Source organism: Coffea eugenioides, chromosome 7 (genome assembly GCF_003713205.1).
Source record: "Coffea eugenioides isolate CCC68of chromosome 7, Ceug_1.0, whole genome shotgun sequence".
Taxonomy (NCBI): domain Eukaryota; kingdom Viridiplantae; phylum Streptophyta; class Magnoliopsida; order Gentianales; family Rubiaceae; genus Coffea; species Coffea eugenioides.
Window position 1 is genome coordinate 13,291,013 of NC_040041.1, and position 24,886 is coordinate 13,315,898.

At 33.4% G+C, this 24,886-nt stretch overlaps 3 protein-coding genes across 3 annotated transcripts; 2 read left to right on the top strand and 1 right to left on the bottom strand.

The window, feature by feature from the left end:
• Positions 1-5,059: 5,059 nt before the first annotated feature.
• On the top strand, positions 5,060-6,200 carry LOC113776954 (E3 ubiquitin ligase BIG BROTHER-related-like). Its single transcript, XM_027322006.1, has 3 exons — positions 5,060-5,626; positions 5,738-6,083; positions 6,193-6,200. Exons 1-3 carry the CDS (start codon positions 5,060-5,062, stop codon positions 6,198-6,200), a joined length of 921 nt encoding a protein of 306 aa, XP_027177807.1.
• A 3,263-nt stretch (positions 6,201-9,463) lies between these two features.
• On the bottom strand, positions 9,464-15,732 carry LOC113776955 (probable polygalacturonase). The gene is made up of 5 exons (XM_027322007.1): positions 15,271-15,732; positions 14,620-14,740; positions 11,789-11,963; positions 11,399-11,469; positions 9,464-10,697 (listed from the first exon to the last, which is right to left on the bottom strand). The coding sequence occupies exons 1-5, from the start codon at positions 15,730-15,732 to the stop codon at positions 10,063-10,065; spliced, it is 1,464 nt and encodes a 487-aa protein (XP_027177808.1). The 3' UTR covers positions 9,464-10,062.
• A 4,199-nt stretch (positions 15,733-19,931) lies between these two features.
• Positions 19,932-23,675, top strand: LOC113778785 (ras-related protein RABC1-like). The gene is made up of 6 exons (XM_027324281.1): positions 19,932-20,076; positions 20,608-20,676; positions 21,688-21,753; positions 21,908-22,029; positions 23,159-23,287; positions 23,459-23,675. Exons 1-6 carry the CDS (start codon positions 19,932-19,934, stop codon positions 23,564-23,566), a joined length of 639 nt encoding a protein of 212 aa, XP_027180082.1. The 3' UTR covers positions 23,567-23,675.
• Positions 23,676-24,886: the final 1,211 nt, after the last annotated feature.

The following is a 24,886-nucleotide window of genomic DNA, read 5'->3' on the forward strand; positions in this document are numbered from 1 at the left end:
AATTCATATAACATCTAATATTTTGAATAGAAAATCTAGAATTGGATAAGGATTTTAATTTGATAAGGATTTTGAATAGAGAATAGAGATTGTTTAATTAGATAAAGATTTTGAATAGAGAATATCATATTGTTTAATTAGATAAGAAGTTTGAACGTAATTAACAAATAATGGTAGATTTGATAGATAAGATAAGATAGTTGAAGTAAATCTGTTGATTCTTATCAGAATTAAGCATTCAGTTACAGTTCTTGTGCTAAAAAAATACACACAAATTCAGCCCCACTTAATGAATTTTGCAAATGAATTTTTATTTATCAAACACCCAAAACTTTTGAATATTTGAAAAAATTCAGTTTCAGCACTTTTTTATGTTATCAAACAGACTCTAAGTCAAAGCTGACGTAGATTAAATATATAATAATAACTTAGGGAAGTGTATGTGTAATGTAGTCGTGCTCCTATGCTTATGTATGACAATAGCACCCAAAATATTGAAATGTACTTGGTTAATTGTAACACATAACTATTAGCTATCAAATGATAATCATAACTCTTGATTAAATATTCATCGACACGACATTCTTTATGTACCTAATTTCTACTTAATTTGTTTGGTTATTAAGCACACAAAACAAATGAAAAGGAAGAAGCTTTAGAATTCTTTTATTTTTTTTGCAATTAATAAAAAAGAAGAGAATTAGTTATAAGTTGATAAAGAAAAATGTTTTAATTTAAGTTATACTTTTATAAGTGAAGAAGTAGAATGACTGAAAGGTATGTAAAAAGCATTACAAATTTCATGAATCATAGTAACTTCATCCAAAAACTCTAAAGGGGGCATTTTCATGAAAAGAAAAATACACATTATTTTGTTATCTTAATTTATAATGCGTAATTTGTGAAAGGGACAAACCCAAATCAATATCCCTCTAAGTTAGGGGCGCAAAGTTTAACTATGGCATAAGTTTAAGGGGTACAACGTAATTAACCAATATCAATTTCCCTACTAATAGTTAAACTTAAAATGTGTTGCAAAGGAGACACTAGTTAATACATTTAATTTGCACATAATTTATCAATTAAATGAACAAATTTAAATTTATTGGCCCCTATATTTAAACAAATTCCCAATTTACCTTACTTTTTCCAAAAATTAACATATGAATATCCTCCTAATACGTGCTCATTCGACATTCGTTAGACAAAATTTGAGTAAAAACTATCACCTTTAGGTTGAGCTCAAAGATTACCCTTTGCTCGCCCTACATAAAAGCATAAAGCGTGGAGTTGTAGCGTGTTAAATTTGTGCTCTCTAATAGCAGCAACTCAAAGACGCGGTTCACTGGCATAGGCCACTTATCGCGCCTTTGTCGCTTCCGCCTCTTTAGCACATGAAGGCGCATCAATTTTCCATTCTTTTGTACTCGCCTTTTCCTAGCGAGACACACAAACACTAACTTGGACTTGTTTGATAATTCAATTCATCATTTAAATTTAATGAATTCAAATTTAATATATTTAGACATGTTTGAAAATGAAAACTAAAATATCTTAATTAATTAAGTAGGTCTAAATTGTGTAGGCAAACCTTACTCCAAAACATAAGTAATAAACTATTCACTTGTCAATTAATGCAGAATGCACTCAAACGTTGGGATTCTAGTATTTACAATTCAATAATTTTTGGATTGAGATATCAAATTTTGGATTTCAATTTTATCAAATGCATCCTTAGTAATCACTGATAACATTACACTGTAACTACAAGAATGAAATCTTCCATGTATGAATTCATTAACTTTATTAGTTTATTGTTTCTTTTATTTTCTTCTTTATTCTGTTTGAATTTTAAAAATAATAGTAAAACTATTGCAAAACTGTTAAAATTTCATATTAAAATTACATAAGGAATGATGTGTCTAATATCATACCTTACATTGTACAATCGTTGCTAAGTCATCTATTGAAAGGGGTAAATCGAGACATCTAACATCTACTATTGGATTTCTATTTTTCTCCTTTTTAATCTTTTTAATACATTAAAAAAATAAGAAAGTGCCCAAGTGTCGCAAACCCAATCTCTTTTCTTATATTATCTATATCTATATAAATTTGAGAAGAGGCTTTTAGCAACAAGTCTCCACACACCTTCCTACTTTCTATTCCATTTTTCTAGCATTTTACATTTAATTTATTTCATAAAATACATAATGTCCACGTTTAAAACACACTACCACATTTTCATCAAATAAGAATTCCACTCCAACTAACACACCTCCCTTCACATACCTTCCCACTTCAATTAATACTCCTCCAATTAGCAATTCCATTTTGATTAAAACTTCTCCAACCCAATAATAAGAGATAACAACATAATTTTACCAAAAATCGCAAATTACCATCTCTTTCAATTTCCTTCTGGTATTGATCTTTTCCAACTTCTTTCTAGTATCAATCTTAGCCCTTAACTTAATTTCACCATAGAACATGTCCGCCTACAAATATTTCATCAAGGCCTAAATTTCAAACTTGCCAAATTGCAAAGGAGGAAACATTTGCAATCACACCTACGGTAAAAATTCTCTCAATTAATTTATTAATGAACAATTATCTACATATTATTTTGAATTAATAATTGTAATCTATACATTTGTTGAATGGTTTTAGGTTAAATATTTTTGGATACTTGCTTACATTCAAAGCATTAATATAGACAATATGTTCTATAAGTTATGCAAAAATTGTGAACAACCATGTCAATCTCATCTTTCAAAAATGGTGTGTATCCATTGTAATGATGTAGTCGACACTATTGTCAGGTAATTATTTTCATATATCTTTAATTTTAATTACATTTTTTTATTGTATATCACAATTTCCTTTTAACAGATAAAATGTTAACATACAAGTTAGATATTCCAGTGGTAACCTCTTGCTTTTCAAGGCAGGCATGCATGATTCACATTTTGCTGTGTTGCTTTTTATCGTAGAGATTTGAAAGGGAAGGTATAAATTATTTATATGTATATATTTTCATACAATATTATTTACAAACTTTCTAAACAAATGATAATTCTAAATTCCACATGCTCTTAATTGTTAGGAAAATGGCGATACATTGTTTCGACCAACACATTAATTCATACAAAAATCGTGCATTCTCATTTATAGTACGAACTCCACAAAATTCAACAGGATTAATTAAACCCCCAAATATCGGCATTCGTACTCAGAGTTGATTGGTGTGAAGAATGTTCCCACCTTCATAGAAGATTATCAAATCGAAGGCAAAATACTTGTAAGTATTTCATTTACTTATCAAATTAAATATTCAGTTATATTTAATTGAACTCTTATGTCGCTCAATTTATGATATAGATTTCTACTTCTTTTTTTTCAGGATTTAACTTCCATCAATGTGGTAATTTATAAATAATGGGGATGTTTTTATCGTATATTGAACTATTGCTACAAAATCTCATTTTTTAACTATACTTTCATGTGCCCTAAATGAGACGAACAATTACGTACATTTCTTACTCTTTTTAAATTCCTCCATCGATTATAATTTTTGCCAAAAACACGATCTACTGTGTGTAGCACAGGTGTTTAGACTAGTTATATGGAATAGGGAAGGCCAATCAAATATTATATTATACGACTTGGTTTTGGATTTGGTAATAATTTCTATATAAGCATGTAATTACTAGCATAATTCTTCCTCGATATCGTTCTTAAGTATACTCTTGTATGGAACAGGGAAGGACAATCCAATCTTATATTATAGGGCAAAAAACCGCGGTGGTCTTCAAACTTTCAACTTTGCACACTTTTAGTCTTCCAACTAATAAGTGCGTAAATGTAGTCCTTCAATTAATAAAAATGTGTAGTCATAGTCCTTCTGTCTAATTTGACTGTTAAGATGGATGGACGATACAAAAATGATACAAAAAATAAAGGGATAATTTCAGAAACCTCCCTTGAGGTTTTCAACAATTTCATTTAGCTCCCTTGATGTTTTAAAAATTACATATACCTCTCTTATCGTTTAAAATGACAATACTACCCTTGAATATTTAATGAAATTTCCTTGTTTGGTATGTTTATATTTAGAATGACTTTTAAAATTATTTTTTATTATTTTTCCTTCTTATTCCTTTTTTTTTAAATTTTTGCCAATAAAACTGTAAAACTATCACTATTATCTCTAGTTTCTATTGCAATCAAATGTCCAATTAGTGATTTTTTTGATGAGTTAACTTTATATGCAATCCAATGTTTTTACTGATCTTTATTTTCTATTTTTTGGTATTAAAATTAACAATAAATCAAAAGAAAATGATCCAAAATCACTATTAAATTATGATAATCCAACTATTTGAAAAATTCATAAATACTAAATGAATTATTTCAACATTTTCTTTTCTATCTTATAAATTTAAATCCATAATAAAATACCATCAAAAGTATTCTATCATAATGATAAAATTATTATTATTGCCGTTTATCAATAGTAGGTACGAATTTGAAAAATTGGGCACATTTTTATTATAATTATACTAGATAATCTTATAATTGTATAGGGAAGTAAATTAAAACTCATTGCACAAGGGTATTTTTGGAAATTTATTTAAAAATTTGACCAAATCAATATTATTTTAAGATTTTGTTACTTAAACTATCAAATCAAGGGAAGTAGGTGTAATTTTCCAAACATCAGGGGAGCTGAGTGAAATTTTTAGAAACCTCTAGGGAGTTTTTTGTAATTATCCCAAAAATAAATGTCATGTGAGCAATGTGTGATGTGTTTCCCGTCTGTCTTAACAGTCAAATTGGACGGAAGGACTACAACTACACATTTTTATTAATTAGAAGACTACATTTACGTATTTATTAGTTGGAGGACTAAAAGTGCGCAAAGTAGAAAGTTTGAGGGCCACCGCGGTTTTTTGCCCTACCTTATACGACTTGGTTTTGTTTCTATATAAGCATATAATTACTAGCATAATTCTTCCTCTATATCGTTCTTTAGTAAAAGATTAATCAATAATCAAATATGGAAGAAAGCAATAATAATTTGCCCCAACACTATAGCCCTTCATCAAATCCTCAGACTAGCGGAGTCCTCAGCATGATTTATATAGTGGCACGGGCACCTGATCAGCATGATGATGATGGTGACTATGATGATGAAGATGATGTTGAACACGAAAACACCATGCCAGACTTTGATTTAAACGTCGAACCGGCTCATCAGGAGGATGAGCTTGAAGATGATCAACTGGGATTCAGGGAAAACAGCATATCAGATTTTGATATGGACTTCTCTTGGGAGGAGAACGAGGTTCAACAGGAAAACATGGTACTAGATTTTGACCTGAACCTTCCGCCTCCGGTCAATGACGTTCAGGAGCAACAGGAAAACATGGCACCACGTTCTGGCCTCGAGTTGCCTCTTGAGGAGGAGCCTGAGAATGAACAGGAAAACATGGTACTGGAAAACGTCCAATGGCCGAGTCGGGAGGACGAGGATCAGAGGGAGAACCACCAGCCCAGGAACCAGTTTCAGGAATCTAATCTATCAATATATATCATCTATTACAATCGTTTTCGACAACAAGTGGTAAATTTCTTTCCTAAAAGTCTAGTATGTTTTTTGAGCTTTTCCTTTTTCCCCCTCCAAAATCTTGATTTTCTAGTGAAATTTTTGAATGACTTTGCCCGTAAAACACAGGATTCTGGAAGAGATCATTTGGATAGCAATGCTGGTGGGAATCATGGCGGCTTCCCTTGGGAGTCAGTAAACGATTTAATCGCTGCATTACAACAATTTTTCCAAGGTATTAATCAGAGCCGTAATTTGTCAGAAGAAACCATCTCAGAGCACCTTAAAACGAAAAAATATCAATCACCTGCAAATCAAGATTGTCAGGAAGAACATGAAATTTGCATAGTTTGCCAATGCGAATATGAGAATCAGGAGACAGTTGCAACCCTTGATTGCGGACATGAATACCACGCTGACTGCATTAAAAAATGGTTTCTCAAGAAAAATCTTTGCCCTATATGCAAACGTACAGGTATTAATGTACAAGAAAGGAGTACTTAGTGATTTGTTACATAGTGTTTGGGGCTATTAACAGAATTTAGTTGTAGCTTCAATTGTTAAGTCTGATTTGTTTGTCTCAGAGTTTTAATTGTTGATCTAAAGATAGTTGGGAGTTTTCACATTTTGATTTGTGTATAATTTATGTTTTCATTGTAATATAAATTGACTTTTTGATTAATGTGAAATCTTCACCCTTTAAGCTGTGCCTCTGTATAGTGCTACTTAATGTACCAAACCCTAGTTTTCATAACTTCAGTAACTTAGATTAAAGACCATTAGACCAATCATATGGTCTTTGAAGAAAATGTATTAGGATAGTGCCCTGTTTAAACTCAAGTAATTACAACTTTTACTTCAAAGTTTAGTGTCAGAATTGTGGGATTATGTTGGCATGTTACTTAAGGTTTTCTAAACCAAAATAAGTTGTTTCGAGTATTCTTACCAAGACTACCTATCCAAGAAAGAAAAGGCTTAAGATTCCAAAAAGGGTTGAGAATATACAGGGAGGAGATAGAAAATATGAAACCAAAAAGAAAAGAGGAAAAATAAACTGGTTTAGGAGTTGGTGATGTGCATGCAGCTTCACAAACAACTAGAGCTTGACCTACAAAGCAAAACCAAAAGGGATTATTTTAGAAACCTCCCTGAGGTTTCTGACAATATCACGCTTAGAAGTATTGAACTTACAACTCTTACTATCAAGATGGAACCTAAGGTCAAACATCACAAGGCATCCAATCCTCAGTGCTTTAGGCTTGTTTTAAGAAACTATTTCTCACCATAGAGTTTGGCAGGTTGATTCTCCGTTTTTTGGGAATAGAAAATTTTGGCCGTAGTATTAACGAAAATAAATAATTTGGTGCCAATTTAGGAGCCTTTGAAGGTGCAAATTTTGGATACTGGTCTATCTACCAGATTAATTGGTTCATATGTTCACCAAATTACCTTCATTCTATGTCACTTGAACTCGAGAAAGAGAGGCAGATATAGATATGTGTTTAAATGTCTAGTTTGTCAAAAATTCAAAATTAGGATATGGGAATACTTCTAAAGAGTCAGATACTGATACGTAGATACAATTCACATTTTTTTAGCAAGTATACAACTTATATACAAGGATTGTCATTAACGAATAGAGATTTTTTCTTTAGGGAAGTTTTGAGATTTCATGTATTTAAGGGAAATTTAAAATTTTAGATAGATCACCGTCGAAAAGAATAAAAGTTATATACCAATTATAAAAGAGATTATATTTAGTAGCATAGTTTGGAATTTAATCAATATCCTTATTGCAAATTAAGTGTAACGGTGTAACCTTTATGCCTATCTTATATTCAATCATTCCTTGTCTTTCCTCCAATTGACCTCTCTAATCTGATTAGATTATCTTTTCTCCTCGTGGATCACTTCTCCATTTTGGTCTATATTTTACGTTCTTTTTCACCTAGTCATCTTCTTTTTTCTTTCTAAAAGTCTTAACATTTTCCACATTGCTTCCCATCTCTCCTCCTCCTTCACCATACCAGTATTAGTTTACATAGTATCACGTAGACACGAGTACGCTGGGGTCAAACGAGGAATTGGAGTAACATAGATTTTGACATTAGAGCTTGTTTTGATTTTTTTTTTTCGGTTTTTGGCTCTTAAAATTCTGAATGTGGCGTTGTAATTAGAGCTACAATTTTGTTCTTTAAGTTGAAAGATGTTGGGAGATTGCATTACTTCCTAAGTTTGAAGAAACTCTACTTGTAGCTTTTGTACTTTCAAAATTTGCTCTTCAATTTTTCAAATCTTTTTAATCCCAACTCCCACTATATCCAAATTTGGCAGCATAAATAAGCATTGTTATTGTAAAAGCAATATGCATGATGGTTGTTGTTGCCATATTTCATTCCATTATTCTTACGATCCCCACACTTTTTTTTTCTTCGTTTGCTAACCTTTTATTATCCCTAACGTAAAATTCTGGCTATAAAATAACAAGAGGGACAACTAAAGGGAATTGTAGAATGAAAATAAATTTCTCTTTGCTTAAATGTTTTTCAAGCTTACCTTTTTTTAAATAGGGGTGAAATATGTTAAACAAAATCTGAATTAGGGAGGTTAGTTATGCTTTAATATATCGGCATTTTAAATGATATATTAATCAGCATTGCTATACTAAGCGAAATATCAACACCATATTCTGAAATGAATTGTATGATCCCTAATGGATTCTAAGATTAACTTTATTTACGGAAGAAAGGAAAAATAGGAGATGGTTAGAACATAAAACATCTTTCTTCTGTGGTAACCGTATTTTATATTTTTTCTATATCAATTGGTGAGAGGTGAGCTCAAAAAGGGAATAAATCTCTCTTTGAATTGTAGATCGGGAGTTCGAACCCTACCTGTAGTGAAAAAAAAATACAAAAGAGGTGTTAGAGCACGCCTTCAGTGTAATCAGATCTATATACTTGCTAATCGCTTACACAGTTTCTTTAGATTCCTCCTTCCTATAGAATAGGATAGATTAGATTATAAAATGTTATTGTTGTCGAAAAAAAAAAATTGGTAAGAGGTAAGCAACTTGTGCCCCGTGCCTACTTTTTTCGGTCATTGTAGCCTTTGAGTGCCAACATGTGGTCAGTAGTGTAAATTGGGTTTTTTTGTAAACGAGTTTTTGAATAAGCACGAGGCCAGCCCATTCTAAATTTCATATGTTTGGACAAAATTTGAAATGCCCAAGCTCACATTAAAGGACCATTCTTGGCTCACACAATTAATCAGGCTTTGGACCGAGTTGGAGCCACTCAAGCTCAATATGCTTTTAGTCTTCACACTTAATTTTCTGTTGGTACTAAAGAACCTAGAAATTTTTTTAAAGTAATCAAATATACCATTTCATCCTAAAGACCAAATACACGTAATTGGACTTGATATATAGAAAAAGCTATCATAGTTGACGAAAATTTAAGTACTTTTACAACAGGAGCATTATATGTGAAAGTATCATATGACAAAGCTAAAGAATGGTAGACGGTTGGGGGCGTAGCTCGAGCCAAACCTAAACCCAATTGATATTCTTAATTTCAGTTAATGTATTGAACATGAACAGGCAAATTGTATATCAAATTCAAAAACATGCCTTTGAATAATGGCTCTCTAACTCTATGACTTGAAAAAGATGTGCAAGAGATCCAACTAATTTTTGTACCTTCTAAGAGTAATAAGGTAAAAAGCAAAACCAAAAAAGATAAAATTAAACAAGGCAAAACTTCACAAAATATTGTTAACTCGTGATTTTGCTATTTCAAGTTTGTCCAGTAGCTTGTATGAATCAAAATTTTCGAGTAGGTGCCCTAAGCAGTACCAAAATATTGCACTATATAAGTCATTGGTTGTTTTGAACCCTCCCTCTCTGTACAATGTTCCTAGTTTGCCTTTCTCTACAACAGTTGCATAGAAACTTGCCATGTCTAAATCAGGGAAAAGAAAAGAAAGTTGTTCTTTCCACCTTGCTGAAAAATTTACCAACCATGAATGAACAAATCCGGCAAGCCACCTACATTCGATCACAGGCGACCTAATAACAAAAATCGCCAGAAGCAGCCTGGTGAATTCCAACAAAATATCAGGCTTCATTTTGCTAGCCTGCTTGGGATATCAATCAGCCAAGGCCACGTTATTAGGCCAACCGTTGTTCGTGTTTGCTTTCGCCATGCCAAATATAATCATCAATTGTGAATTACCCTTGTTCTTGCATCCTAAAGATACTTTGCCATCCAGTGCCAATAAGAGCAGGTGTAATCTTTTATATACTGATAGCGTATAATCTCTGTTACACCAACCCGTATAGGTTTGTGCCAGCCATGTGTACAAATGACATCCAAGCCTGAGACCCGTTCGTGATGTAAATATTGCACTGTCAGTGTAGGACAAAGTCCAAATATTGTAACGCTCACAAAAACTCAAGTGCATGAACACCAAGGTATAGAGTCATTCTTTTGCAACTGTTGACATGGCTTTGGCCAAACATCATAACTATAACCTGAAACAAATTCACAGCTCCATGCCATTGATGGAGCTAAGCCAACTATACTTATATTTTTCATGCAAATGCCCTCAACAGGAGAACCCTCAATGCCCTCTAATAAAGGAGCCTTTTTAGTATCCAAACTAACCACATTACTCACAACAATGCCTTTAACCTGTGGAAGAGCTTTAGGATCCCATCCTTCATCAGGATGGTCATTGGCACCTCTACTAAATCTCAAGGGTATTTTCACTCTTTCCATTTTAATGTTATTTATGGTGATATTTTCGATATATCCCCCTCTTCCCTTATCAGTCTTAATCCGAATACCAGCTGCAGAATCTCGGACGTGCAAATCCTCCACAATAACATTTGAAATTCCACCAGACATTTCACTTCCAATTCCAACCCCAGAACATGTTGGAGTTGTACCTGAAACTCTTCTAATGATGATGTTCGAGCTTGGACGAGCCATGGTGATGCCATATTGGTCCCAACCGCTCTTGACTGCAACAAGGTCATCTCCACTCTCAATGTAACAATCCTCAATGCACACATTCATGCTTGAATCTGCATTAGAAAATGCAAAGGCAAGTCTCTTTAGAGTTCTACATTAAAATAGATAATCCATTAATATCTAGAAGCTTCAACTTATAAAGCCATAGCTCTAAGTGATTAAACCAAATGCATCAAAATTTTACATTCTCTAGATAGGTAAGTGCAATCGAATAGACCGACTTTGCCTAAGAAGTTATTAGAATGGTTAAGCTGTTCAAAAACCCTCATAGACTGCATGGCATGACCTAGTGATCAGGGGAAACCAGGTAAACTATATGTCTTGGCTTTTTGTTCATGCCTTTATGAGTCATTACGCTAAAATGTGCTTATAATTATGAGGGTTGACTGACTCTACACAGTTGAGAAAGTTGGTCTTCTTTGGTTTTTTCTTTTTTGTGGTTGCTTTTGGTAGGTGTTTTCGTAAAATTTATGTACCACACTACTATGTAGTGTTTGACAATGTTTTCAGAAAATATATGTGCCATACTAATATGTAGTGTTTTGACAAAAAAAAATTACTCTAGCATTTTTATAGTTAAAAGGATGGTTGAAAAATGTGTTTTTAAGTTTTCCAAATACATGTTCTTAGGAAACAGGTTCAAACAAACAGATCCAATATCTGGAAATTAAACACACTTTATCAAAACAGGTATAAGCCCATGGGAGGGGAACAAAATTGGGATGGCCACTGAATAAGGAAATAAAATTTGTACCTGGGTCTATTCCGTCTGTGTTTGGGGCTTTGAGTGGAGCTAATATTGTCATGTTTTTTATTAATACATTACTGCAAGAAATACAAAACAGCAACTGAAAGTGTGAGGATTTGATTTTTGTGCTACATAAGATGATGACAGACAATAAAGTTGGTTATTTAGGTATGTGGACCAAATTGAAGCTACTGATTTGATCAATTGTATATGATGACAGAAGCAAGAATTTGTCATGCAATAATCAAGACAATAAGATTTGTACTATTCTGGCTATAGGTTATTATCTTATAGATCTGCATCTTTTTCTTGACAAATAGTTTATGCTCTTTCTTCTTTTACAAAGTTACAAAGAAAAAAAAAGGTTAAGGGCTGAAATATAACAACAAACTGCACCTGCAATAAACTGGATGGATGGTCCAAAATGGAGAATTTCGAAAAGTGAGGTTGGAAATTAGAATATTGTGAGAGTTAATGAGCTCAACAAGGTGGCCCCTGGTATGTTCCAAAGTCCTATTCCACCAAAGATCCCACCACATCTTCCCTTGCCCATCAATTGTACCATTCTGACCTACAAAGTGGTGGACATGATTGAAAAGAGAAAAAGATTTCATCAGTTGTGACAAAAGAAAGGTGGAAAAAAGGGTAATCAGTTAAAGTACTAGCAAAGAAAACAATTTGAGCAGTTGTCAGATGTCACCATCAGATCAGGAATGCTTAAACAGGATAGTCACTAAATCTGGAAAGTCTACACCTAAATGAAAACCACTCGCCTTTGGTTGGTGGTCACCACCAATGCATTAAGACTTGATGGAATGGGTGGTAAGGGTTCAAACCTTGCCTTCTATCAATTTGTCACAATTAAATGTGGCTTTGCTTAAAAATTCAGATGAGTGCGTAGTGCATCCGTTTGATCTGGTGATAGTTCAGTCCCCTCCGAATTATCCTAGAACCTCTTCAGGCCCTCCTCTTCCCATAGTGTAGGATGCTATTGTATTGAAAAAAAAAAAAATTACACCTAAATGAAGCTTAGATGACAGAAATTCATGAGCACAGTCTTCAAAAATTGTACCGATTTTCCTTGGATTTCATAGGAATTCGGCTTACCCAGTGTAAGTTTACCGGAGGGATAGTTTGGAAACCTCTCTTGAGTTTTTTTTTTGCTAATGTCACTTATCACCTCTAAAGTTTTAGGAGTATCGCTTTCTTTCCCTGTCACTAAGATGGGACTACTAATTACTGTCACAGTTTATGAGTTGACAAAAATATCCTCACTGCCTTATTAATTTTTTGGCAAAAAATATGGAAGAGAAAATCTAAAATTGTGAAAGTAAAATGGCTATTTTAACAAATCTTTTGGCACTTATTGAGCCCTCCTACGCCAATCATATATTAAATTATCCTTGCTATTCTAATAACTATTTAAGCAAAAAAAAAATTCAAAATCAATCAAACAATTTCTATTCTAAAAAATGTCTGTTCTAGAAAAACATCTCTCCTCCACTTTTTTAATTATGCCAACCTTATAGTAATTTCTCTCATTCTTCTAACAATTATCTAGGCAAAAAATTGAGAAAAAAAAGGACAAAAAATTCACTATTCTAATAATTTGAAATGAAAGGGTAATTTGAAACGAAATTGCCAGAAATATTTGGATGGTAGTGGAATTAGATTACATGTTGTAGAATATAACGAGTCATTATAATTGTAGAAAAAATGTGAAAGAAGTTTAGAGAGGCCATCATGACCCCAATTTTCATGTTACTACGAAGTTACCCTTATAAAAATACTAGAATTTCCATAAATAATATCTTATAAAGGAATCAAGAACTGCACATCTTTTCTCTAGAAGGTTGGCAATATACAAAAGACGCCCTTGATTTCTGAGCACTAATCAATATTCTCTATGTGCTACCTATGGACCACAAGCAAATATTACCACCTCCAAAACCATTTGGCTTTTTCTTCTAAAATGTACAAAATTAGACTCAAATCAAGCTTATCATATTGGAGGAAAAAGATTCTCTTAATCAGTAGCCAAACAGCCAAAGAAACCAAAAAAAAAAAGAACATAATAAATAAATCCCATCAATTAAAATTTTTTTTAAAAAAAAAAGAAAGAAAGAAACAGAACCAGCCTAGACAAGTCTTTGCCCGTGAAAGATGGAAGTTGAGGATGCTGAAATTGTCAGTTCACATGCAGAAGCAGCAGAATGCTTCAGTCACATGAAGCAGTTTCTTAAATGTACATATGATCAGCAGTAAATTGTGGTACAGGTTAGAAACATCTTCTTCTATCTCAAATTCAAAACCCTGTTTTTCTTTCTTCTGATCCCACATAAAATTGAAATTGACATTTCTAGTATTTCTTCTGTTCAAATATTGTCCTCCTCAAAACGTGTTAAGGTTTCACATGCTCCCTTCTTAAACTTCAATTAGTTGGTATGATTAGGCCTCTTTAGTCAACACTCTTTCTTTACCTGCTCCTTACTATCAACATCTACATTGCGTGTCCCTCACATTTTTAGACACAATTCAGAAAGTAAATGATTTCTTTTGCGGTCAACACCGGCATTAAGTAAGCCCTTAATTTTTGTGATGTGATAAACGTGAATATTAGCGTTCATGATGCACGCAAGATAATATTTACAAATTTCTTTTCTCAAATTATACTATCCAAACGGATCCCATATCATTACAAAACTCAATAATCAAACAGTAGTGAAAGAAACCAACTCCCTCTATAGGAGTTGGTCACCACATTAATTGTGGAGTGGGAGGTCAAGGGTTCAAACCTTGCCTTCCATCAATGTGCCTCAATAGAAGATTTGTTTTAAATTCATACGGGTGTGTGGTGCACCCGTCTGGTCTGATGGTGGTTCAGTCCCCGTCAGGTTCTCCCGACTCAGTTGGGCCTTCCCATAGAGTAGATTCCCCCCTCCCCCACCCCCTAGGAGTAGAAGTAGTTTAGACAAGTACCGTTACGACAAAAAAAAAAAAAAAAAAAAAGGTAGTGAAAGAAGGGCCCAAATAAAAAAAATATTAGTGTTGAACAAGATTCTTTGTTTTAATTATTTTGAAACCAGTTGTCTACAGCGGATCAAGCTGGTTGAAGGGCACATAAAACAAGTATTGACTATTCCAATTTAATAAAGCAATTAAAAAAAAAGATTTTGATTTTGTCCCTTGATTAAAATAAGTAGTGGCATCTTGATTAGAGTGGTTACCTGTAATGACAACATTTGTTAGGTTGTTGCCATGGATGAGGCTTATGTGCCTTCCTCCAAGCCTTTCTCTTCCTCTTCCATAAGAAGGCAGTGGCTCAATAATAGGCCAGTCCTCTGGATCCTATTGTAAAAAAGAAGAGAAATTACATAATTAATTGATAAATTAATCTCTTATATAAGCCCCAGTTTACTAATAAACAGATGTCATTCTTCCAAAACAAAAAAAAAAAAAAAAAAGTTATTGTCCAAAGAATAGGAAAAATATTAGTAACAAACTACTTAAGGGAGTTGTGTGCTATCTATGTCTCCAACTGGAACAAAACAAAACCAAGATTATTTATTTGGAAAATAATAGGAAAATATTATTATTTTAAATAGATAACAAGAAAGTGTTGAATGCTATGTGATCTTTTCAGCATTTCTCAATCAGCAGATTAGACAAGATATCAACAATCCAACTCCAACTACAAGAAACCCCATCAAACCCCTGCCACAAGAAATTGATTAAATAATTTTACTAATTCTACAACTTTGTCAAATTAGTATCCACAATCCATATTTCAAATTTCTCAAAAATTAATGAACAATTAGTCTAAAAAACCTTAAACAGAAATGAAAAGCCAATAAATTAACCAAGCATTAAATTTTTACCTCTGATCCCAAAATTACTGCACCTTCTTCAAGAAATAACGTTAAATTACTGGTGAGATTAAAATTCCCAGTAAGCCACCGTCCTCTGGGGACATTCAACTGGGCCCCACCTGTGTCTGTGAAACTTTCCATATACGCCATAGCCGCCCTAAACGCCGCCGTATTTGACGTTGTTCCATCGCCGACTCCACCAAACTCCACAATGGATTTCACCACCTTTCTCGGCGGCACCTCCGTGAAGAACCCAGAACAACTCTTCGGGCCCCCAAAGCCCGAGCCCGTGCCCGAGTTTTCGATTGTCGCCGGAAATAATGGTGGGATCGGAAAAACTGATTTGTTGGTGATCTGAAGGGTGAAAAGGGTCAAAACTGCGAAGATAAGCAATAGAATTGCCCATGAAGGCCTTGTAAAACTGGCCTTTATTGTATTGAAAATTGAGTTTTGATCACCTTCTGATATCATCTCTGTTAATATCTACTTCTGGAATTTCTATACGTTGCATGAAAAATCATGCACAAACGCACGAACATGTGTGGAAAAAGGTGGGGAGATTTCTGAAAGGTGAAAATTGAAAAAATATAATGGTTTTTTTTTTCTGGATAGTTGTTCTTGATATAGTTGAGTGCCGATCAGAAGTTCTGCAGCAACATAGATAGCAGATATGGTGTGTGTGTGTGTGTGTGCGCGGGCGGGTTTTGAGGTGTGTCTGTGCGATTATGTGTGTGAGTTTTCCTTCCTGCTTTCATGAACAGAGAGGAATAGATGTCATTTTTTTTAGTAGTTATGTATAGAAATCAGAACGGTGGAAGAAAGACAGGGCAACCTAGACTTCATACTGTAGTGCAATTATTCAAATACTTGTCATAAAAATAGAGGATTACATTGCTATTCACGTTTCTATTTGTATATATACTATTATTGTTAGATATAAGATTATTAATTAAAATTTATTTTTAAAATTTTATATTTACATCATACATTCAATCGTGTCAATATATACAATATTAGTGTATATAAAATTAATTTAAAATAAATTAAAAAATAAAAATTGAGATATAGTTTCTTCCATTATGTAGCCTTTAAAAGGTGTCACTATTTCAATATTTTGGCAGAAGGATAAATACTTTCGGCCAAACTGTATGGATTCAGAGGTAGATGCCTAGATGTTAAATTTATAGCTTGGATGATTTCGTGTTTTTTTTTAGTGTTCTTAGGGTGTAGAGAAAAAAATTTACTCGTATGCATATTTGTTCTCTACTTTCTTTCTTTTTTTGCCAAAATTTCTCAAAGTTTAAATACGATTTGGTAGAAGAGATTTTAATTCAGATTTTAATTTCTCAAAGATAAAAATTCAGATTTTTTTAATTCATCATTTGGTAGAAGAGATTTAAAAATTTAAAATTCGGGAATTTCAAATACAATCAAAATACATGTCATTACATTTGGCGTATTCACATGTTGTCTTTCTCTCTAATAGGCTCGTGTGTTGTGTACAGATAAGTGATTTGCCAAGTCAAATCGGGTTGTCTGGTTCAACTGGTTGAATTGTAAAATCCGGTATAGCATCTTTCTAGTTCTATATTAAACTCGGAAAACTGCATCAATCAAACCCAATCAAATTTTGGTTAACCGGAAAAAACCAATAAAAATCAAATGATTGAACCGATTGCCGCTAATTGTTTTCTTTTATTATCCTAGTTATATAACTAGAAGCTAATCTGATTCATCAACCAGTTTGAGTTTTAAAACATTAGTATAAAATAAAAAGATTTGATGTCTAAAGCGGCTGCTATTTGACCGGAACGGTTTAACCGTAGATTAGAAGCTCATCTGGTTCATCGACTTGTCCGTGTTCAAAACAATATTGTAATAGAGAGAGATTTGACCTGTCCGAAGAACAAATTACAAAAAGAAAAAGAGAGGGCATACCTTTGAATTTGATAGCCCATTTGTATTATGCTCATTTGATTTGAAAGCCACGGGAATAGAATGTGTGCATGACAGAAATCAATAACATTGGCCACCATTGGTTGGATCCTCCACCGAAAAGAGAAACATATATATGTGGCGCCGTTGAAATATGATGCTTCTAATGTTTGAAAAGGAAAGTAATATGAAATCTCCACATCTAACCTTTTAACTTTCGAGTTTTTGAGTTCCTTTCCCATTCTTTTTGGTTATTTATAAATTTTCTTTATCCTATCATGATAGTTAGCCAAATAATCTACTTCAAATTGGATATACGCATTTTATATCTTATTTTCACGCGTGTAGATTCAAAATTCTTTCTTGAATCCAAATTTACTAGGTCATGTTTTCTATGCTATGCTCTTGGATAAGTTAGAAAATATAAAAGGTGCATGTGTAGAAAGAGATATTAGTCATTAGATGATTTTACGAGTTTAAATTATTAAATGATGTGATAAGAATTTATTGGATTACAATTATGTGTATGATACCCCAAAGAAATTGTAGAATTTTTCTATGTTTTAAACATTATCACCTATATCTCTGAATTGAGTAAACTTTAGGGAAAAATGCAAATATTTCACTTAGAACTAAACGTGGGATCACATTTTATCCTGTGCCATAGAGCAGTATAACAACTCACAACTCATCTGCTAAGCGACATCTGAGCGACATAAATAAATTAAAAGATGGCACGTCACTTTAATTTTAGATCTCTCCATATTTATGTCTATCGTTCACAAATATCTTCTTTTTTTTTGGTAATACGTTGACAGTGTATACATTATTACTGTCAGATTCACGATATATATATATAAAAGTTAAATTTTAAATTCAAATTTTATATAATTATTAGTCATTCAAAACTGACAGTGTACACACTGTCGGTGTAAAAAAGATTTATCCTTTTTTTTTAGCTGGACTCATTTACTAATTCCAACCTAATGTGTGTCTTTATATGTGTTGTGTGGTTCTGGACTTTGTTGGTGAAAAGGGGAGTTCAAAGGTTAGCGGATGCCCCGTTTAGCTTAGTGCGCGCATGGGTTTACTAGGGTTGGCGTGATAAGATAATCTCGGAAAGTACGTGAAAAGCGTGATCCTGATTGTTTGGTGTCGGAGCCTACTCGGAGGAGGGATCTAGTATTTTCCGAAGTATGATGTTTGGAACAAATTAACGAAAAGCATAAAGCGATGGAGAGCCCAGATTTTTTTTTGGTTGACGTGGAGCAATTCTACTTGATAATTGTTAGGATTCAATGTGGTGGAGGCTACACGGGAACCGAAATGATGAAGGGAGAAATGTGTGACCGAAATAATAATGGGGACAAAACGGTGCTTTTGCGGTAAAGGTCAAATGAGGGAGCCGCTCTTCACGGGGGAAGTCTCGTGTTATTAATAGCCTTTTTCGTGGACTTACTTGATTGTAAATTTGTAATGAATTGCGTCAGTGTTTCGAAAATCGAAAATCGAAAATCGAACGGACGGTGAGACCGGTCGAATCGTAAATTGGCCATAATGTTAATCCGATTCATTAATAAATTTGAAAAATCAATTGAATTGGTCAAAATTATAGCTCAAACTAAATTTCTCTCACTCTCTTTTCTAATTTTAAAGTCCTCTAATTTACATAATAAATGAAAGAACAAAAAAAAAAGAAAAATATTTGAACCATATTGAAACGGTTGAACTGATTTGAACCGAAAATTTATTCGTTTCATTTAACGGTTCGAGTTCAAAAATATTGATTTATGCTGAGAACAAAGTATTTATTGATTAACTATTGCAATTGATCCAATTATCAAGAAAAGGCTCTTAAATCTCTTCTCGCATCCAAATTCAAGATTCAAATTTTGGGCCTTACAGGAGAAGTGGAAAGGGAATGAGGAAGGGTGTGAGATAAAACAACAAAAAAAGTATTTATTATTCACTACGAATTTACAAAACTCCACATGCCTATGCTAATGCCAAGGACTATGCTAATAACGTGATAATATTTTGTTTTTTCCGGAATAATAATGTTTCATTCTTATAAAGTCACGAGGCATTATTCATGATTGACAAAAAAACATGATGGTAATTGGGCTCTTCCTTGCTGAAAAATCGGACGAAAACAGTAAATTTTATTTGAAAACTAACAAGTTATTAATTTATTGGTTCAACCACTTGCTGATCGATAACTAGTCACGTCAACCTACCGAGTTATTGTCGAAACCATGGTTAATAACTATAGGTGGCACACACGACATAAAAAGAGTGAATGTGATACTAATTAGTAAGCGCAGGGGTACTTGACAAAAAAAAAAAAAGTAAGCACAGGGGTATTTACTATATTTACTCAAAAAACTTTTTTAATATAAAAGAAAATTATTAACTTTTTATACATAAACAATGAATACACTATCATCGTTAATTAAATGTATTACAACTAATTTTAATTTGAATTTAAAATCTAAATTTTGTATATGTATCATATATCTAATCGTAATATATAAATATAGTATCTATAAGATTAACTTGAAAGAAAAATATTTTCACCTACAATTTTATTCGTGTATAGTTGTATGTATATGTAGTACTGGAATGCATACATGCATGGCGCAGTTTTACGTTAACAAGAGAATGAATGCAATTTATTGATCAATTTCCCTTACTTTTTAACCGAATCAAGCATTCACACCTGATGAATGAATGGGATGGATTCTGAAATGACATCCTCGAATCGACCGGAGTTTGATTACTTGTTCAAATTACTCTTAATTGGAGACTCTGGCGTTGGGAAAAGCACCCTTCTTGTCAGTTTTGCCTCTGACGCTTTTGAACAGCTTTCTCCAACAATTGGTATATATATCTTTACGTTAATTTTTTTTTCTTTTGTTTTCGTGTGATCTATTCTTGATTTGATGAAGTCTTGACTGTTTAGAGCTAAGAAAATTGCGGGTTCTGTTTGGAATTTGAAAATTTTGTCGGGTATACAAGAAAAAATTTCAAAAATCAGGGCCGAATGTTCGAAATCTATGAACCTTGTTTCCCCTTTGAAAAGCCTTAAACTCTGGGTTGATGATGGAAACTTCTTGTTGGTTGAAATTTGTTTTGCTATGAGAAAAATTGCGAGAAAATGTGAATGAAACTATTTGATCTGAGTATCCAATTTGTTATTTCTATTTGCAAAAGCATGGTTCAGTTTTTCAATTTTCAATTTTTTAGATAGTTTTACGATTCTCTTCAAAAATGGATTTTGCATTCTGATTGATGTAAGTGGTCAACTTCGCATAGCACCATAACAATAATAAACAAGAAAGGTAAATGTGGTTGTATTCTTGACTTTCCAATTGCATTCAAATTAATTAATGCGATTTCTGTACGTTATAGGTGTTGATTTCAAGGTAAAATATGTAAACATTGGGGGGAAAAAGCTTAAGCTTGCAATTTGGGACACAGGTAAGAAACACATTGTGATGCCAAGTCTGCTGTTTATTCATGCTTGGTGTAGTATAATGTCCAGTTTCAGTAATTTTGTATCTACTGCTTTTGCTTTCTACATGAGATTTTGATTGATCAAAATGTTGATCTTGATGCTGTCTAGCTGCTGAAGAATTAATACAACATGTTAATTATATAACCATCCTTTTATGTTCTGGACTACTTTACTTGATGAGCCTGGAACTTGTTGAACTGATGGAACTTTTCAAGTTTACATTCTGGAAGTTTTGGATGCTCACTTGCTATCTTCTGTAGATTATATAACTTTTGGTGATATCTCTTGTTAGATATACTTTCCACAGGCATTTATGTGTTCGAACATACGTCAGTATGGGGGATGCCTTTGATCAATGTCATAGTTCTAGGGGAAAAAATGGTTGGAGTTCTTTTCATTGTTGATGAGGTCTTAGCAAAGATTTAACACTTTTGATTGGGAAGGGCAAAGGAAGCTTTGGAAGAGTGTTTTTTACCAAGGAGTGGAATGCTGCAGCAGCAAATTTAAAATGGCAATCGAGTCTTTACTGGAATTCTTTTGTTGTCAGTGACTGTTCTCTGTTGTATAGAACAAAGATAATTTAGCAATAGCTCTTCTAGTTGCAGGAGGCCTTCTTTTAGCATGGTGGCTCACATGAGAAAATCACTTGAAATGGATAATGGCAAGAGGGTGAGAAAGAGAATGAATTAGCATGTTATTTAAAAGATTTTGGAAATTAGTGGCAGTTCTAATATATATGTCTTCCCAGTATTCTTTAGTCCTGAGTGTGAAAGTCCAAGTACTAATGAGTCTCAATAGTTTTATTCCTATCTGGTATTTGATCCAACTATCCTATAAAAGCCACATAGATTCATGTAGGGATTCTGGTGTAAGAAACAATAGCCGACTGACTGAGAATAACCGATTCTTGTATCGATAGCAGGTTGGACCTTTCCTCCAAAACTTGTTATGATGTTTGTTGATTTAATGTGCAGCTGGTCAGGAAAGGTTCAGAACATTAACAACCTCATACTACAGAGGAGCACAAGGGATTATCATGGGTATTTCATTTACATTTTCATTGATCAATGTTATTAGCATGACACAAGGTTTCGGCGAAGCACACCTATTTCTCCAATTCAAACTTCAAGATGATCCTGTTTACATGCATCATCCATAGAACTTTACTACTTTGTTGATCTTGTTGTGACACAGTTTATGATGTAACAAGACGGGAAACATTCACCAACCTTTCTGAAGTTTGGGCCAAGGAGATTGACCTTCACTTAACGAATCCAGATTGCATCAAGATGCTTGTTGGAAACAAAGTTGACAAGGTAATTTGTTCATCTATCCAGGAATTGATTTGAAGAACTGTAAGGATAACACCACTTGTGTTGAAATAAGATTTTGTAAAACATTTCGGTGAAATAAGATGAATGTGCCAGAAACATAAGAGATAGCCATGGGAATTTCAAAGAATCAACCTCCAATTTAATATTTCCTTCGGTTCAGATTCAGATAATAGTAGCAGGTATGAGTATCTAAAAGTTCAGATTTTGAAGCATTTATAGTCTTGTCAACTAATTCTTACATAAATCAGCCCAAGAGAATGATCTTTTTCTTTTCTTCTAATGGTGTAACACAAATCCTTCAGTAGCTAAAATTTTATTATCATGTGCTGCCTTTCTTCCTGCCATAGCCCTCCATCCAATATACACGTACATATGCACATAACCAAAAAGAATTTACATGTTTGTGGACTTGTCCTGATTTCTTGACAGACTCGTAAATACGAACAAGGTGCTAATAGAATTGATTTTTGCCCTTGTCTCATCTTCTGTTGGACTTTTGTCCTTCCCTACTCTTGAATCTTTTGCCAGTGGGCGTAAAATCACTTCTTAACAGATTTTGTGCATTGTCTCCAACTAAGACGCTGAACCTGAAAAAGTATCCTTCATGCTATATTAGTCGAAACATCTCATGCTTTACTTTTCGTATTCTGTTTTTCCTTGTGTATATGCAATTATAGGCCTCATTTCTTGTTTGATTGTAGACTATAGTCCTACTACATAAGAGGGTCTAGTGCTTCTGTTTGATGATTTTCATTTGATTCATTACATGACTTGTCAAATCATATGGCATACACTCCATTTCTGAAACATGAAATTTTGGTCAAGTGATATGTGAAGCTTTTTCATTGTTCATGTTCAAAATTCCTCCAAGATGTGTTGCTTCTGGACTTCTTTGTTTCCTGAAGGCATCTCTCCCCCAGTTTTGGTTGGATTCAAGCTGCATTTTGCATACATTATGCGCCTTTTGCTGCTTTTTTTCTACTCTTATTCTTCTTCACTTATCATTGTTTGTTTTTGAAACTCTTGAAGTTTTCTGTGATCTCAATTCCAGTACGAAGTCTTCTTCACATTTGAGCAGAGATATCAGGCACTAATTCTCTGATTCTTCCAGGAGGGTGAACGTTCGGTAACCAAAAAGGAAGGAATAGATTTTGCTAAGGAATATGGAACCCTTTTCATCGAATGCAGTGCAAAAACTCAACTCAATGTGCAGCTTTGTTTCGAAGAGCTTATCTTGAAGGTTAGTCAAATCTGAATCAACAAATTTGTTTTGTAGACCTTATCAACAGATTTTTTTCAAACAAGTTTTGCTGCTATTCAATCCTTGGGCTGCAATTACTTCTCCCATTTGTTGATGGATTCAATTTCTTTCATTTTTATTATACTCCTAATGAACTATGTTTCTTAACAGATTCTGGATACTGAAAGCCTCTTAGCTGAGGGCTGCAAGGGTGTGAAAAAGAACATATTCAAAGAAAAGCCACTGGAATCTGACACTTCCTCAAGTAGCTGTTGCTAATCCTTGTTTCTCCTAAAACTTCTAACACCTATTTTGATCCCTTCAGTTATTAGCCACTATTACTTGTATAAAACTTGATCTAAGCAATGATATCACAAGTTGGCTTCCACATTGTATAACTTGTTATTGCTGTGCAAACTGGAATTTTTTTTGGGAACTCTTTTGGCTCAACATTTGACAAATGGCTTGTTTATGGTTTCTTTTTTTCTTTTTTTTTCATTGATTAGATTTAGGATAACATCTGCTATAAATATTGTTTACAACTTTCTCTCATTCATCTCAACATTTGTGCTATTAAGATGATTATTTCGTACTACCCTTAAGTTGAGCTTTCTGCTACTTCCAGGGGGGGATTTTCCCTTTTCTTTTTCTTTCTTATTATGAGATAGAAAATTTCAGAAGATTTCCTGTAGGATCATCCCCAGAATAAGAAGCCACTAAAATTAGGTTACCACAATGAAGCCTCAATTTAAATGTTAACATACCCAATCTTCTTTTTTTTAAAAAAAAAAAATTGAGAAAAGAAAGAACTTCATTAATAAGATAACTGGATATCGTCTAACACGACTTGCTTGATAAAACTTGGAAAGGTAGATAGAAGTTCTTCTTTATCATTAATGACCTTGATAATTGAAGATGCGTCGCCCTCCAACATGAACAGGTCTACTTGATTGCTTTAAAAATTACACCTTACGTTAATAAATGAAGTGTGAATCCAGAGAGGGAGAATTAGTAGTCCAATAGATAGTCTAACCATTGGAGCTTTTTCGGCACTTTCATACAAGCATGAAGCAAGTTGGTAAATTGCGTCTACCTTCTATATTTTAGAGGCATATTTGCAGTCGAGAGATATATCTGACTTCAATGCTTAATTGTTTTATTTAGATTTTTTCTTTGGAATACAATATTATTACAATTGGTCCTATACTGAGGGATAGGAGAGAAGGATAGACCTATTGAATCAATTGAGAGGTTTGTAAGGAGCTAAAATCTTTAACCGTGCTTCAGAAAATTCTAGAGAAGAAAAGGAGTCATGGGGGTTCGACCCTCCGGCTCGTGTCGAGGGAGGGACTTAACCCCTCCTCTAGTAGCCAACTAATGCTTAATTGTGAAATATAAGAAAGTATAAATTAGTTTCTCAATTCAGGGTCATTCTTGAATGGTGTAACATTTTTTGAATATTTTATAGTAATTCTGAGTGAACTGCTTATACATCCTTACAACATAGGCACGATATTTTATTACTGTTCATGTAGATAACATGCGTAATAATTACACGTCTGTTATAAAATTTTATAAGTAGTTTACATAGAGTTACAT

Bases quoted from the DNA above. Each gene is read 5' to 3' on its own strand.
- LOC113776954 (XM_027322006.1), top strand. From the start codon at position 5,060: ATGGAAGAAAGCAATAATAATTTGCCCCAACACTATAGCCCTTCATCA. The intron at 5,627-5,737 runs GTAAATTTCTTT...CGTAAAACACAG, and splicing joins ATCGTTTTCGACAACAAGTG to GATTCTGGAAGAGATCATTT.
- LOC113776955 (XM_027322007.1), bottom strand. From the start codon at position 15,732: ATGATATCAGAAGGTGATCAAAACTCAATTTTCAATACAATAAAGGCC. The intron at 11,964-14,619 runs GTAACCACTCTA...ACCACTTTGTAG, and splicing joins AACAAATGTTGTCATTACAG to GTCAGAATGGTACAATTGAT. The intron at 10,698-11,398 runs GTACAAATTTTA...TTTCTAATGCAG, and splicing joins CACAGACGGAATAGACCCAG to ATTCAAGCATGAATGTGTGC.
- LOC113778785 (XM_027324281.1), top strand. From the start codon at position 19,932: ATGGATTCTGAAATGACATCCTCGAATCGACCGGAGTTTGATTACTTG. The intron at 21,754-21,907 runs GTATTTCATTTA...GTTGTGACACAG, and splicing joins AGCACAAGGGATTATCATGG to TTTATGATGTAACAAGACGG. The intron at 22,030-23,158 runs GTAATTTGTTCA...TGATTCTTCCAG, and splicing joins TTGGAAACAAAGTTGACAAG to GAGGGTGAACGTTCGGTAAC.